At 41.6% G+C, this 16491-nt stretch overlaps 1 protein-coding gene across 5 annotated transcripts in view; it reads left to right on the forward strand.

Moving 5' to 3' along the window:
* Nucleotides 1–16491, forward strand: part of SH3KBP1 (SH3 domain containing kinase binding protein 1) — a 311830-nt gene that overhangs the window by 233955 nt on the left and 61384 nt on the right. For all 5 annotated transcript variants that reach the window (XM_053917427.1, XM_053917429.1, XM_053917430.1 and 2 more), the window contains one exon: nucleotides 12103–12210. In XM_053917427.1, the coding sequence (XP_053773402.1) occupies nucleotides 12103–12210 (108 nt within the window). The remainder of the gene's footprint in view (nucleotides 1–12102; nucleotides 12211–16491) is intronic.

Below are 16491 nucleotides of genomic sequence, written 5' to 3' on the forward strand. Positions count from 1 at the left end.
AGTTTTCACATCTGTGAAATGGGGATGATGGTCATGCCTACCTCCTGGTGTGGTAAAGAGTAAATGAGTTAAAGGTGGTAAAGCACTTAGAATGCCTGGCTCATAGTAAGTGCCCTGTAATTGCTAGCAGTTATTTCCTAACGTTAGGTTGCTGAATGTAATGCTGCCTGAGTGCCTTTTAAAGGCATGTAAGCGATGTTCTGAGAGATTGTGCCAGTTTAGTCTCCCCACAGGAGTATATGCCAATACATTCCCCTGTCCTTGTCATCGCTAGATATTGTCATTGTTTCTAATCTCTGCTAATCTGATAACTTCACATTTTTTAAAAATGATTAGTGAAGTTGAAAATTTCACATGTAATTTTCCAATTGATTTTTATAAAAATACTTATATTCATGACATGAACCTATCATCTTCCACATTACAAATATTTTTTCATAGTTTATGATTCATGGAGACATTTAAGAAAAATGTCATTAAAAATAGATATCCTTTAGACTTAAATTTCCCCCATTTTATAGTTAACTATCTAGTGCAGTAAAATTCATCCTTTTAAGAATAGTTTTACTTAAGACTTTTATATTGTAGCCCTAGTTGGAATGGGTAGCCAGCTATTAAATACATTCCATTTCTGCCTTCCTCAGGGCTTTCAGAGTTTCTATTTAAGGCTTCTGTCCTTAGAGTATTTTTTATAGTGGCATTCAGAGAGCCCCTGAGGTTCTGCATGGATGTATATAAAGATCCCCATATCTTAGAACAGGGCTTGGCAAACTTTTTCTGTAAAGGGCCAGAGAGTAAATATTTTAGGCTTTATGGGTCATATGCTGCCTGTCGCAACTCTGCGAAAGCAGTCACAGATGTAAATGAATGGACATGGCTGAGTTCCAATAAAACTTTATTTATAGACACTCAGATTTGAATTTTGTATAATTTTCACATTCCTTGAGATAGTCTTTTGATTTTTCAAAACCATTTAAAAATGTAAAAACTATTCCTAGCTTGCGGGCTGTACAGAAATAGATAGCAGGCCAGATTTGGCTCAGGGAGTATAGCTTACTGGCCCCTGAAATAGATTATCTAGAAACAAACCCATAAAATTGCAGCCAATTGATTTTCAACAAAGGTGCAAAGAAAATTTAAGAAAGAAGGATAATCTTTTCAAGAAATGCTTTTGGTACAACTGGACATCCACAGACAAAACAAGTGAACCCTAACCTGAACCTAACACATGGTACAAATATTAATGCAAAATGAACCACAGATCTACATGTAAAACATAAAAAGTTATTTATGAACACATAGGAGAAGAGAGTTCTTCCACATGATGCCAAAAGCACAATCTATGAAAGAAAATACTGCTGAATTGGACTTTGGCAAAATTAAGAACTTTTGCTCTGCAAATATACTGTTAAGAGAATGTTGTTGGTTGGTCCGTAATTGGTCATGTAATTGCATGAATTTCAAAGACCTTGGTTTGGCTCTGAGTCTTCCTGAGAATGTCCTGTGGAATACAAGACCATGAATCTCCATATCAGAGCCTTTTCCTGCCCTCGTACCCCCATGCCCCTGTCCCCCTTCTCCCCCAAGGTAGCAAACAAATGTAACCACACTCCACCAGTCAGGCCTGGACTGTGTTGAGCAGCCTGAGGGCCCGGATTTGACCTGGGAATTGTATTTTTCACTGCACAGGCCTAGAAGTGAAATTTGCTGAGTATAGGGGAAAAAAAGACTCCAAGCAAATTATTATGCCAGGAAAGAAGTTTTCCTAGTAGAAACATTTAAATGTAGATTTGTCTGGTAAAGAATAGAGATAGAAAGTAGTAATTTAGGAATTTACCAATAGTGAGTGCAACTGGCTTAGATGTTTTTCACCTTCATAATGATTGTGCCTATGTCCTTCACCTGTTATTCCTTCCCAGCGCTAATCTATGAAATGAAGATACTCCTGAACCTTCATCCCCATCCTCATCCTCACCTCACCCTCTCACTCACCCTCACCCTCACCACCTTCTTTGTGTCTCTTAGAGGTGGTGCAGGAGCTACGAAAATCTATTTGATCCTCACCTGAGTACATTCTCTTTCATTGCTTTTAGAGAGAGAGGAAAGGGGAGAGAGAGAAACATTGATGAGAGAGAGAAGCATTGATTGGTTGCCTCCCATGTGCCCAGATTGGGGATTGTACATGGCTGGACCAGGGACCGAACCCGTGCCCTGACCGGCACCAAACCTACAACCTTTCGATTATGGGACAATACTCCAACCAACTGAGCCATGCTGGCCAGGGCACAAAAGAAGCTTTATAATTGCCAGTGTCTTTGTCAATGAAGCAAAATTATTTTTTATTATATCTACTATCCTTTTAATGGAAGAAAAGCATATATTCAAATATAGTATCAATACGGTCCTGTGAACATAAATGAAAATGAAAATTCAGCTGTAGGATGTACATCCTTGAGAGGTAAATTATGCCATTAGCCATGTGCTCTGGATGAGCTGCAGGTGCCATTAGAAACACCTTTTAAAATTTAGCATTAAATGGTCATGTGAATGTAAATGACCTAATAAGTAGAAAATGAGAAGTTTCTCTGAAAATATTGTTACATAACTTCAAATATTTGATCATGTTTAACTGAACAAACAAATGTAAAAGTGCCACCTTAGTGATTTGCGTTTTGTTTATGCCTTGTTCCCATGCCCTTATGTGTGACTGCCTCTTGTCATGCTTAACCAGATTACAAATACACAGGAAAGGCCCTCTCTGCAAACATTTCCTTTTCTCATGCTTACTGATTTTTGAAGTGGATTTATGGGGGTAGGAAGTCTTTCATTCTAGTATTATAAAAAGGGTAAACACATAAACATTTCCTGAGAGCCAAGATTATTTAAGCTGCAAATGAGATAATGAAGTGAGTAAGCAGTTCTTGTATACCATTGTGTACAAACTATATGGCTGTGCCCCATGACTCCAGGAGGTGCTCAATATGAAGGGGGACCTTGGAGCTGGGCCAGTATGGCAGCAGCTGTTGGCTGCTGTTCTCTGAAGAGGCTCTAGGAGAAGCATTTTTTTCTAAGAGGGAAACAGGGTATGAGCACTGTGACCTTTGGGGCATCTGCTCTGTATGGTCTCCTATGAAAATCCCTTTGGGCCTTCCTGATTCCTGCCTACGCCTCCCCTAATGCCTGTGGAAGGAAGCTCTGTTCTCTTTCTTGAGCCTGAGATTTGGTTTCGGCTCTTTTCTCATTTCTTAGTTAGTGACTTCTGGACTCAAAGGTTACTTCTATAGCACTCCCTAACCATGTGCTAGGAGTGGGTTATAGGAATGTAGGATAGTGATATCCCCAGCTCTCCAGGGTGGATGGGAAGGGCCTTGGGTGGTTGGAATGCCCCTCTGGGATGATGGCCTCTAACAGTGTTTGCCCTTCAGCAGTATGTCATCAAAATATTACTTTATATGTGTGCCATTATCTAAAGAGGATTGGATGGCACTAACTTATTGCATGTATTTAACTTTCCCATATAAAGATGTTTAACAATGACTCTACTTTCTTTAGGGAATAGTTCACCTTCCTTGTTAGAGAAGGGTATGTATGACTAGCAAGGGAAACTAGAGGATAATTAAAAACCTGTGTATGTATCTTCATTTCAGAAATTCTTTCTCTAGGACTTCTTTTAGGAATTAGACCTTGAAATAGCTCATGCTTTTAAAAATAGAGCTTAAAGTTCTATTATATCTGGAATAAAATAAATTTATTCTAGTTAAATAAACCATTTTTAAATGAGAATATAACTTCCGGTTGTGCCCACGATACAGTAAAGGTTATTAGACTTAGCTGCCTGCCGTGGACAACTTTAAAATTGGACAAAATACATGAAGCAGTTGTTTCAGGCATTGGACAACACACAGCACAGGGATGTGATGCTTAAGAGAAGAGAAGCATACAGTGAGTTTCACATCAACTCTGGTTTTTTGCCTGGGGTTAAGTTTTAGTTTTTAGCACAGGGCAGTAGCCCAAACAGAGAACAGAAGACACATTGGATAGAGGAAACAAATTGTAATTCAGGACTGCCAAGGTGGCTGGAATTTTCAGGGCAGGGAACTTCAGAGGAGTGAGCTGTACACAGAAAGAGCTCCAGAAAGGCTATTTATAGGGGCCCTTTCAGTCTTTGGCCAGATACTAAGCTGTATATCAATAGGGTAAGACTCTACCGGGCCTGGCAGAAAATAAGTACAGGGAGTGTGGGGGTGGGGTGGGCTGTGAGCTGAGTGTATATCTCAGAGGTCACCAGTGATGGGAGAGGTTGGAGTTCTGGCCAAGAAGAATAGAAAAACCTTGCTGAACATGTCTGGTATCCAATTATGAACCAAAACAGGGCAGCCATAGGAATAGTACTCCAGTAGACCTATCCTAACAAAGCCTAACCAAGCCTTGACAACTGAGGCTGGTATTCAGGTAACTTGCCCACCATAACAAAACTCAACACTCTCAGAAGGAAGACAACAAAATCTAGTCTGTCAGCAATATAACATGCACAGTCGTTAAGAACATACAATCACAAATTATTAGATATATGAAGAAGCAGGAAAATGTGAGGTACAGTATAGGTAGCTTATAAAAGCCATGAGGGCATTTCTGAATACTAATGCTCCTTGACTTATGATGAGGTTAAGTCTTGATAAACCCATCATAAGTTGAAAATATTGTAATACATTTAATACACCTAATATATATGTGTGTGTGTGTGTGTGTGTGTGTGTGTGTGTAATGGCTTATCTTAGCCTACCTTAACCATGCTCAGAACACTTATATTAGTCTACAGTTGGGCAAAATCATCTCACATGATGAATACATGTAGATTAACGGTTGTTTACCCTTGTGATCACATGGCCAACTGGGAGCTGCAGCTCACTGCTGCTGCCCAGCATCTTGAGAGGGTATCATACCACATATTGCTAGTCCAGAAAAAGGTCAAAATTTCCAGTGCATTTTCTACTGACTGCATGTCAGTTTAACACCATTGTAAAGTAGAAAAATCAAGTCGAACAATTGAACGTCAAGGCCTGTCTCTGTAACTTTCGGGCATCAATACATGTTTCAGTTACTGTTGGCACCACCAAAAGAAAGCTTGATTACTGATTTTTTTGTTACCTGATTTTTTGTTACCAGTTTTAAAATATGCAAAATGGAAAAATCAGAAGCTGGTATAGCAAAACTTGTATGTTATTGCCCAATAAAAAGTCAGGATTTTTTTGAACAAGTAGATGAACTCTTTGAGGTCATAACTTCCCAGTATCACAAAACCATTAATGACTGCCTGAGCCCCCGTGGTCCTAGGATGTTGACATTTGGAGTGTAACATATTCTTGAGTGGACTTGTCCCTGGACTGTCTCCTTGGCTTCCCTCATTAATTGTGGTCCGCCAGGCATTTCTGCTGACACTGAGATACACCATAGTTTTCCTTTTTACCCTGTGACCTCATAAACTGTGCACTGATGAGCCTGCTTTAGTAACTGGGTTATGGGGATGTTGGAAATTCTGAGCAGAAATCCCAGCCAAGCCGAATAATTGCATCTCTTGGGGAGGTGTTAACAGAGGCCGAGCTGAGTGCTCCTGGGCTCTGGCTTCTATGGAGCTTTCTCTCAACAGCCCCCCTGAAGCTCTGTGCAAGAAGGCGTTCATTAGTAAGTATGAAACAGCGCTTTCTGTGTTGCTGGTGGGATGCTGAGGGTGTGAGATCCCCTCAGGACACTCCAAGGCTCACTTAACAGCCACACCAAAATTATACTCACTTTTTCCACAAATGATATCTCAGTCATCAGAGAAGGTCGTGGAAGACAACCAGCACAGTGGATAACCTCTGGGAAATCGGTACTAGGAAGTGCGGGGACAGCTGACAACCAGGAGAAATGACTAAGCAGAGTGCTATTCTTTTTCTTCTGGACCAGCTAGTGAACCCATTTTCCTCTTTTCGTTTTTTGGTTTGATATGTCCATTTCAAAGCTGTATGTTCCTGTCTGAACTCAAATAGGGCACTTATAATGATGTCTCAGGAAACATTGCCTGCCTTTTGGAGGTACTTTTAAATTGTTGCCACAATTATCAACAAATAGTAAATTCAGTGCAGACCAACAGATAACCCTGGTCATGTAGATGAAGCATTCTTGTGTAGCTAATTTATGTTTGCCTCTTCCTCGTTCAACTTGACCTCACTTCTAATGTTGGAAATTGAGAGCAGTAAGTTAATAGTCTGGGGGAAGATTGAGCCGTCCATCAGTTTATCCATTCAGCCAACATTTAGTCAGACTGTATATTTGTCAGGCACTGTGCTACAAAGGTGATTACAAAGCTGTAAAGATAAGATCCTTGTTTTCAAGGAGCATACCATTTTTGAGAATCAAAGTGTGATGTATGGTCCAGCAGCATTGCTATCACCCAGGGACCTGTTAGAAATGCTGAATCTCAGACCTACCCCAGACCTATTGAATCCGAATAGGCATTTTGACAAGATCCCCAAGTATATAGCATTCACATTAAAATTTGAGAAGCAATGGTTTAAATCATTGATTCTCAACCTGTACATTAGAAGGACCCTTAGAAAGCACTGATTTCCTGGTCCCGTCCCCCACTATAAATTGATTTAATGGGTGTGGGGTATAGCCTAGGCATTAAGATTTTTAAAAATTCCCCACTGACTCTAAATGTGCAGCCAGGTTTGGGAAACACTGCTCTAATATGTTTTTTTTTTTTATTCCTCACTCGAGGACATGCCCATTGATTTAGGGGGGTGGGGAGACAGAGATGATAGAGAAACATTGATCAGTTGTCTCTTGTATGCACCCTCACTGGGAATTGAACCCACAGCTTTTCAGTGTACAAGACAATGTTCCAACCAACTAAGTCACAATGACCAGGACTAATATGTCATTTGGTACTCTTGACAAAACGGAGCTTGAGATGAAGTTGTGGCTCATTCTATTCTTTTAACCAATATATAAGCCAGGTGACAAGTTTGTCTCTTCTAAAGATTTGAAGTATCCAGACTAGCAGCAGACACACCAGGGCTCCCTGGTGATTTCCTGCTGACAGGTCGTATATCAGGAAGTAGCACTTAGCTGGTCCCTGTCAATATATATCTGTGGAGGGAAAGAACACTTCAGCCAGGTTTTCCAGGGCCCCTGTGGCAGGATCAAGCCAACTCAGGCATGGCATTGAGGTCTGGGCAACGCCTCCTTCCTCCGACACACCCCGAGGCCCTGGCATCCCTCCACTCGGCTCTCCTCCAAGTGTGTGAACAGCTGCCAGGGCATTTCGCCTGAGGACGGTGCTGAGTCACATGACAAATGCATGTGAGCTTAATTAAGAAGCCCTTCAAGCTGCATTATCCCTCAAGGTCTCTGGGACCAATCCATAGAATCACAATAATGACAATAACAGTCACCAGCAATCCTGTTGCTCTTTACACCTTGCAAAGATTTTCATGTATATGAATAAACTGAGACCCGGGGTTTTTATCACTAATGGACCAAGTATCTATCAGATGGCCCAAGTTTGCTCCCTTCCCTCTTGCTCTTGGGTGAGATAGATATCTTGGATCACCCAAGATAGTACAGAACATAGAGGTTGGAGTACAGCACAACTCAGGCTGTGCGTATTCATTCCTTTTTTTAAAAAAAAAAAATCATTTGTATCTTACAAGGAAAAATAGCATATTTTACTCTTAAAATCTGCCTGGTAATGAGGCATAGAGAAACATTTTGGCCATTTTGAGGACTTGATCATAGAAGAGTGAACATTCTATGTCAGAAATAGAATTCTTTCCATACTCCCGACTTGATGAGGGTCCAGGTCTACTTTCCTCTGCTTCTGTGCCAAGAGAGCTTGTTTCTGTATCATCATTCAAACTCCTGCCTAATTCACCTGCCTACACTGCCTTTTCCTCATCCTTATTGGAATCTCAAAACCCACCGGGGTATCCATCATCTTAGGTTATGCCTATGGTTCTGGTGTAATTATTTATAGTGTCCCAGGTTTGGAAATATATGGTCACCCTAAAATCTTCTAGTAGTTTAGTCACACTGCCTCTCTCCTCAGTGGTCAGCTATTGCCTCACTGTCTTGCCTTCACCCACCTCCAGCCATCCTCCTTGGGGACATCCACATCCACCCTGATGACATTCTGGCCTCACAAATCATTAACCACCTGCCCCTCAATTCTGCCCTTGTCACGCATGGGTGCCATCCTGACTCACCCCACGTATCACTGTTCAGTAGACATTGATTGGGAACCTTCTAAGAGCCAAGCACTGCCTTTACTCCACGCCAGTGCTTTTCAACCCATGTGCCACAAGATTTTTTAAAACATGCAATAGTTTTTGATTCCTAGTCAGGGCACATGCCTGGGTTGTGGGACAGGTCCCCGGTAGGGGCCACCTGAGAGGCAACCACACATTGATGTTTCTCTCCTTCTCTTTCTCCCTCCTTTCCCTCTCTCTCTAAAAATAAATAAATAAAATCTTAAAAAAACACATGTAATAGCTATTTAGTCAGGGGCACTAACCTCTTTTCCCTTAGACTGTCAAATTAAAAATGACAACAGCCAACGCAACAATATCCATCCAGTGTGAATGAATCAAAATTATACCTATTATTTTGTCAGATTGACAAAAAGTATATTTTGTGTTGCGCTGCAGAATTTTAGTAATTAGCTTATATGTGCCATGAGATGAAAAAGATTTAAAATCACTGCTCTAGGCACCAGTTCTTTAATACTCTCTTCTGTGACCCACTCTCTGTCTTCCCTTTCTTCACACTTGGTGATCTTGCCCTTGACCTTTCTCATCGCCTCAGTTCTTGCCCTCATTCTGTCTTTCCAGGCTACCCAGCTTGTCTGGGTCCCACTTGTTTTGAAATCCAGCCTAGCACTCTTGCCAGTATGTCTGTGCCATATTGATTCACTGTGTATGCGTCTCCCACTAGGCTCTGAGCTTGGGCACGCCACGAGGACACGACGATTTTCTTTTCCCCCCTGAATCCCTCTTTTATTCTGCATATTTCACGTTCTCAGTAAATAAATTGAATTTGCTGTTCTTTTACATTTTGGGGAGCACAGTCCTCATCCTAATAATTCTCTCTTCATCTCTGCCATCAAAGACTAGTTGTTTTGTCTGGTTTGTTGAGGAGGACTTATTTTCACTTCTCATTTTGCTGTCAGAATTGTTTCTGTTTTCCTTAAATTAGCTTCTTTTGCTAGAAAAAAAGCCTCAGTCCTCTGCAAGTCTGCATCCCACTGCGGGCACCTTGACCCTGTGGCTGTTTTCTGTCCTGCGGCAGGCTCCTGTTTGCGCTTTTCTTAATATTCTAAGTCACATTGGCAGTTTTTTTCTTTGAATGTGCTTATCTCATCCATGACCCTTGTGTTTGTTCTTATACTCATCAGAACAATTAGATTGTATTCTATCTTGTTCTTTCCCTCTCTTACCTTGAATTATACAATAATTAGCACTGTTAGTGTTTTCCTTAAGAAGCAAAGCATAGATGAGCCATTTAAGCCATTCGTCACTGATGGGAGATATAATAATTATGTCATATGCACTGTTTTCCCCTGTAGGCATGCGTCAGTTCTAAAGTTATTCTGATTATGCGTTTGCTTATTAAAATGTTCATTGTTTTTTCTCACATACGAAGCAAAAGGCGTCGTTACAGTGGTTCTTGGGTTACTCCTTGTATAAGACTAAGGTGAAGCGTGGATTTGCACCATTTAGAAAGTCTGAAAGAAAGTCTTTTTTAAAAAAAATTGAATGTATTGGGTTTCAGTTTATATAGACTTCAAGTGTACAATTCTATCATCTGTATATCTCACTGTGTGTTCACTACCCAAAGTCAAATCACCTTTTAAAAGAAATGTAGCACTAAACAATATTTGTGTGCCCTTTATGGACATAATTCTGTACCAAATGATCGCAAATGAATATGAAAGAAGTCCAGTCCTCACATAAGCAAACCCTTCACATATGAAAAGATTTAAGATTATTTGAAAAGCTATTAATGATTCTCTCATCTTTGGTACCAGAACTCTTGGTTGATACCTGCTACCAAAAAGGATCTTGTATAATATTGTGTGTCTGTCTTTCATGTAAACCTCTGAGCTCTCTAGAGTAAGGGATCATGTTTAATGGTCGATGCTTACAGGTAAACTTAAGTATATTTTACATTAATAGATCCGTTGAATTGAATATCGTTAAGAGCAAATTAACACAGTTATGAGTGTTAGAGAAAGATAAAGCATTCATCACAGTCACCTTCCTACAGGTGTGTTTCAAGTGGGTTTTGAAGATGAGAAGGACTTGCCTACAAAAAGAAGAGGAAAAAATATGTGCCAGGCATTTCCTCAGAAGCAGATCCTTGTAGCTGAAAACAATTTCTAACAATTAGTAGTAAACAAATTCCAGCCCCGTAAACTTTTCTGGTATTGTTCATGATATGACATCTTGAGGTTGGAAGAGCCTCAAAGGCCACCATCCCATCCTGTCACCACCACCCCTGTTCATGAATCCCTTCTTTAGAGTCTGATGCTAGGTTGTCTAGGGGGTGTGATATGATCAGGAGTGGAATACTTACCTGGAATTCTCATTGTCATTTTCCAGAGAAGATAAGCATGCTGTCATGTTGGAAGTCTTTTGAACCTCGTATTGTTGTGGATAAATCTGAACGTGATTGCTTCAAGTGTCTGTTTTGTGGTGTTGGTTGGGACTAGAATTTAGAATCTGTGATTAAGGACCCATTGTGCAATGGGCTGGGGGTATAATGCTGTGAAAAGTCAGATGTGTTCCTCTCCTTGCTGGGATATATGCTCTAGAAAGGCACAAGTGAGATACATAAGCCATGGCCTCCAGGGCCCAAGAGCCAAGTCCTAGGCCAGCTGCACATCTTTTGCTTGAGCCCTCCTGACCCCTTCCCCAACCCCATGGTGTTGTGGAGGACCATGAGTAGGTCTCTCCACAAGCCCTGAACATGGTCTCCTCACTTTCTTAAGCATTTCCTGCTTCAGATGTATTTTTTTAAGCCTTCACTCATTTTGAGCTTTAGCTGCAAGTTGTTGATACAGTCTGAGGATCAGATCGCTATTCAGAGATGCTTCCTTGACAGTGGTGTGTGTATTGTATGTATACTGGGCAGGAAGAAATGCCCAAGTGAGGAGGTTTACAGCAGGCCAAGTGGCCCTTGGATTGGAGCAGTAGATGTGGATTTGGACCCAGAGGACAAATGCGAGATAGGTTATAAAACTAGAACAAATCAGATTTCCAACCAACTGGATACGGGGAAAACTAGAAGTGGTTTTGTGGTATAAAGAGAACCATGAGGCTGTGAGGGTCAGGATGGAAGCTTGACAAAGGCCAGCTCTTGCTCTCTCCCTAGCACCTGGCACAGAGTCAGCACTCAGTAAATGTTTGACGAGTGAATGAACAGAATAGGGTTTATTCAAAGGGAAGCAGGTTTGATCTGGAGGAAAAAATATATTAATAGATTTACTCGTTTATTTGGTAAATAAACATAGAGTTCTGTGAAGTGAGGGAAGGGCTTTTCATGATGACAGTTGTGTCCCATCCACATCAAAAGGGGAAGGTGAAGGACAGTTAGTGCATTAATGAGCTTGCAGAAAGTATGATTTTTCTTATGCTTGGCTGCACGTTGGAAAGCCCTCTTTCATTTCGACAAGCTTTGTGATAAGCTAATCAAAGAGGACATTTCTGCATGTGATATTTTCTAAACCATGTTTGCAGTTAATGGGATATTTTTATTTCAGTAAAATTAAAATGAAGAAAATACATGCCTTCCAATACTTGAAGGGGGAGAAAAAAAGATCTTTTGATTCAGGGCATCGAAAAGCAGCAATGGGTTTTGAGTCCCAGCCAGAAGCTCTAGCACACTTAAGCTTTTGTTCTCCCCTCTGACTTTGGGGTTTGTGCGGACTTAGTCTTAGTAACCATTGTCACATGCATAGCGGCCTCAAGGAAAGGGCCCCATTCTGTCTAAAAGGGATGTCAGACCTCTCTGGGCGTGCCTGCCCCATTTCTCACTCTCTGCTCTCCTGTTTTTTTTTAGGACTGCATCGATATAGGCTGGTGGGAAGGAGAGCTCAACGGCAGACGAGGAGTGTTCCCTGATAATTTCGTGAAGTTGCTTCCACCTGACTTTGAAAAGGAGGGGAATGTAAGTGTTCGTGGCTTTTAGTCGCCGTGCTGAGCATGCTGTCAGAATTGTGGCTTCCACGATGGGGCTTGGGATATGAGGTGGGGGAAATTTGGTGTCTCATTGAAGAACACTGGCATTTTACTGTGACAAACCCTAGTTTTGAGTCCTTGGCTGCCCGTGTGACTGTGAACAACTTTGTTAATTTCAACAAGCCTCAGTTTCCTCATCTGTCAGCTGGCATCAGTGATCCTTATTGTAGGGTTGCTGCATGAATAAACAAGATAATTTATGTAAAGCACTGGGTATATTACCTACAGATTTAAGCACCCAAATAAATGACAAGAACCCTTGGGTGCTCCATGTGGTAAATGGACTTCAGCATCTACGTAGCAGGTCCTTGGGGGTGGTGAAGTAGGCAGTATTGTGGACGTGACTAAAAAAATACATTGTGAAGCTGAAGATGCAGAGTGAGGCCTGCTAATCTTATACTCTATGTGTGTATGCATATATATGGACATGTATACACATATCCCTCTGATCTGATATATACATACATCTGATCTGGGCTTCCTTTTACTGTTTGGGGACTCATTATATGATGTCATTGTTTAAATGAGCCAGTTCATCTTTGTTTGCCTCACTTCAGGTGTATTGTTTCTCTGCTATGACATTAAAAAAATGTTGAGAAGCTAGAAGCACTTTACATTATAAGGGGACAGCAATTTGGTCTTCTCCATACTGTTCTGCACCTCAGGGCTCTTTGCTCAGACTTTCACAAGACTTCTTCCTGCCTTTGTAGGCCTAGGCCCTCTTCATGCCCATGAGGGCTCTGTTACTGGAACATGAACTTGACCTTGACCCATCATCACCATTCCCATGGAGCTGAGGTTCTGGTAGGATAGCTACAATACTGGAGGATTGTTTACCAAGGATACTAAACAGCATTGATGGTATATGTGCTGCTTAGATGAATGGATGTAATTGTTCTAGAAACTAGATGGTGTTGGTGCCCACCAAGATTATGCCCTATAGATTGTTAGATTGATTTGAAGCCTAGGGTCACACCCTTTACACTTTTTGTAGCTTACTTTCTTGTATTGTTTAGCTGAAGGATGTTCTGTTCCACATCTATTATTCTCTCTTGGAATTGAGTTTGGGGTCCAGAGAATGTAGATTCTCCTTCCTGGTGTTTTCTAGATCCTTGATACTTATTGCTTGATACTCATGAACCACACTTTATCAGCTTGTTAGAAATACTCAGGCCCTGGCTGGTGTAGCTCAATGGATTGAGCATGGGCTGCGAACCAAAGGGTCGCCGGTTTGATTCCCAGTCAGGGCACATGCCTGGGTTGCAGGCCAGGTCCCCAGTGGGGGCCACCTGAGAGGCAACCACACATTGGTGTTTCTCTCCCTCTCTTTTTCCCTCCCTTCCCTTCTCTCTAAAAATAAATAAAATCTAAAAAAGAGAAAAGAAAAGAAATACTCAGACCCCACCCCAGACCTGGTGCGTCAGACCCTGCATTTAACAAGATCCTCAGGTGATCTGTTTGCCCATTAGTGTTAGAGGTGCTGGTCTGGAAGCAGGTATCTTTTTAACTAATGACAACCCCATTTTCCAGTTCCCAACCATATTTTAGGAGGGAAATAAATTCACAGAACAGAGAAGAACTGACCATTTGGTAAAGAAATTTTCCACCAAATAAAATCACTTGAGCCTTTTTTACTGATGACAGTCTATTACAGTGGTGGGTTATCAGTTGCCAGAATCATCCCCGACAAAAACAGATACTAACGCTTAGTCACAACTAGATAGTAAATGTTTTGAAACAGTGAGACACAGGAATGAAGTTTGGCAAATGTTTATAGAATATACTTGTTGTGAGTCTAGGCTGTAGCATTTGATACACCTTGGCTTGCATCCTGGCTTTGTCACTTACTTGTTCAGTTCAAGGCCAACTCATTGAATATCTCTAAGCCTCAGTATTCTCATCTACAAAATTGTGAGAACAATTGTACCTGCTTTGTTGAACTCTTGAGAAGATTATCTGAGATGATGCATATGAATTCCTTAGCACAGCACCTGGTACTTAGTAAATATCCCATACATGTGAACTATTCTAGTCTTTGTAATTACTATTACTACGAGTATGGGAAGGCTCCAGCTAAAGCTCCACAGTAATGATAGAAGCCTGACTCTGGTTCTTTTTGCTTCAGCTGGTCAACTCCACACAGAATTATCTTGGTGTCTTGGTGAGATTCCCTGGGAATCCAAATGAATCTAAGAAATCTAGTGCCTTATAATAAATACTTGTAGAGACTAGTGAGCACAGAATGGTATAATCTTCATGTTATTTCTTATATTTTTTTCAGTATCTGCTGTATGACAGTTATGTTTTATGTTCATTCATTCAGTCTGTGTTTGTTGGGTCCCTTCTCTGGGCTGGCTACCGGGCTGGCCGATGGGAAGTGAAGAGTACACATGGTTGCTGCCCTTGTGAGCTTAGAATTGGGCAATAGGTCTTCTATTCAGGGCTGTAGAAACCTGCCACACCTTTCCAAAAGGACGTGCGGGTGGGCCTCTCCCAGTGAGTGGAGGCAAGGGGACCATCCACAGTATCCATCTCACTCTTCTCACCGACCTTTGCAAGCCTGAGAAAAGGTGGTCATGTCCTGAAGTGTTTGAAGGCCAAGACCTTCATGGTGATGAGCAAGTGTGCTGTCTTACTAGACATTTGCCTCCTTCTTGGTTTTGGTTGAGGTAATATGATTTTGAAGGCTAAGGTAAAGTCTAGGTCATTCTTTTAACAAATGGGCAAAGCTTGTGGTCGCCTACACCATGGCACCCTGCCTTCTAGTTCCCAGTCCTATTTCCGTGGGGCAATAATTTCACTCAGATGAGAGAGGCTCCATCACATACTTTTCTAGAAGCTCTGCTTTTTACTTAAGGTATTAAGGGAAGTTCTCCATTCAGAGAGTGAAGTTGTCAGCCACGGGTGGACTCACGTTGGCTTACTCACTGATGCTTGCATGCTTTTTGGGACCCCATGGGCCTGAAACAAGCAGCCAGTATCTCTTTGATACGTGTTTTAATCTTGTTCTTAAGAAGCAGAAAACCCAGCTTTAGAGAAACAATAGCCATACCTGTCAGACAAAGTAATACCTACAGCTGAGAAGTGATTATATAATGTGACATTTAGCATTTAGAAAATTCAAGGTACTGCATCCTTTTTCATCCTTTCTCGCCTATAAAACCAGCCAGCCAGCTTGGCATTGGTTGTTACACCAGCCTTTATTGCCACACCCAGAATATTGGTGAGTTAGTAATGACAATGTGACTGGAGATGGGGCTGTCGTTTGCTGAGTTGACTGTGTGAAGATTATTAGAATCATTAACACAAAGGCACTATGTGAATGACAGAGTCTGAAACATTATTCTGCCACTGGTTTCAGCAGATGTCATCTTATTTTGCCAGTGGCTAGGGTTGCAGTCACTCACCCAGAAAAGACGACGATCTGTGATGATTAGGATAGGCAGTAGCACACAGCATTCATTCAACAGCAGACCTCTTGAGTCAGTAGGCATTACTGAAGCATTCCCACAAGGTTGGTGTACTTTCTGCTGAGGTATGGATTCAGGAGCGGCACCACAGGGCCTTTTGGAATCCTTTTTTTTTAAATTTTCTGACCACAAGTTTATTCAACACAAAATAATCCCTCCAACTTTACTGAGGTGGTTGACCACATCCATGACCAAATCTGTCTCTTTAAGTGGAATTAGGTTGCTGACCCAGCCTCAGCCCACCTTTCTTATCAGCACCAGGGGCCACAGTGCTCCATCTGTAGGAGTCAGTTTCAGCTTCCCCTCGTGTGAGTCTTGCAGGTCGCTCACCCTCCAGACCTTTGGGCCTTGGCCCGCTAGTCTCAGGCTGGGTGCAGTGCAAAGAGGCAGGCAGAGTCTCAGGGCGCAAGTGGAGGTAATCACGGAGATACTGGATGCCCTCATTGGTACGGTACCAGTACAAATGTCTCCAGGAAAACTGTTCTTTCATGTAGCCTCGTGATAGGAGTTTATAAATGGCAATCCAGTTCTTCTTGGGCATCAACATCACAACGGCTGCTGCGTCTGGGGCAGTCTTCCTTTCAGAGAGTGCTCAGCAAATTTTCTCACCAGGGTGACAGACACTTTGAAGCTTTTCCTCAAGAGATTCCCAAAGACCACCCGTTGATCTCTTAGTGCATATTTCAGAGTGATTATGTAGGCTATTTACCAGAGAACCTAAATTCACTGGCTGTTTATTT

This window comes from Desmodus rotundus, chromosome X (genome assembly GCF_022682495.2).
Source record: "Desmodus rotundus isolate HL8 chromosome X, HLdesRot8A.1, whole genome shotgun sequence".
NCBI lineage: Eukaryota > Metazoa > Chordata > Mammalia > Chiroptera > Phyllostomidae > Desmodus > Desmodus rotundus.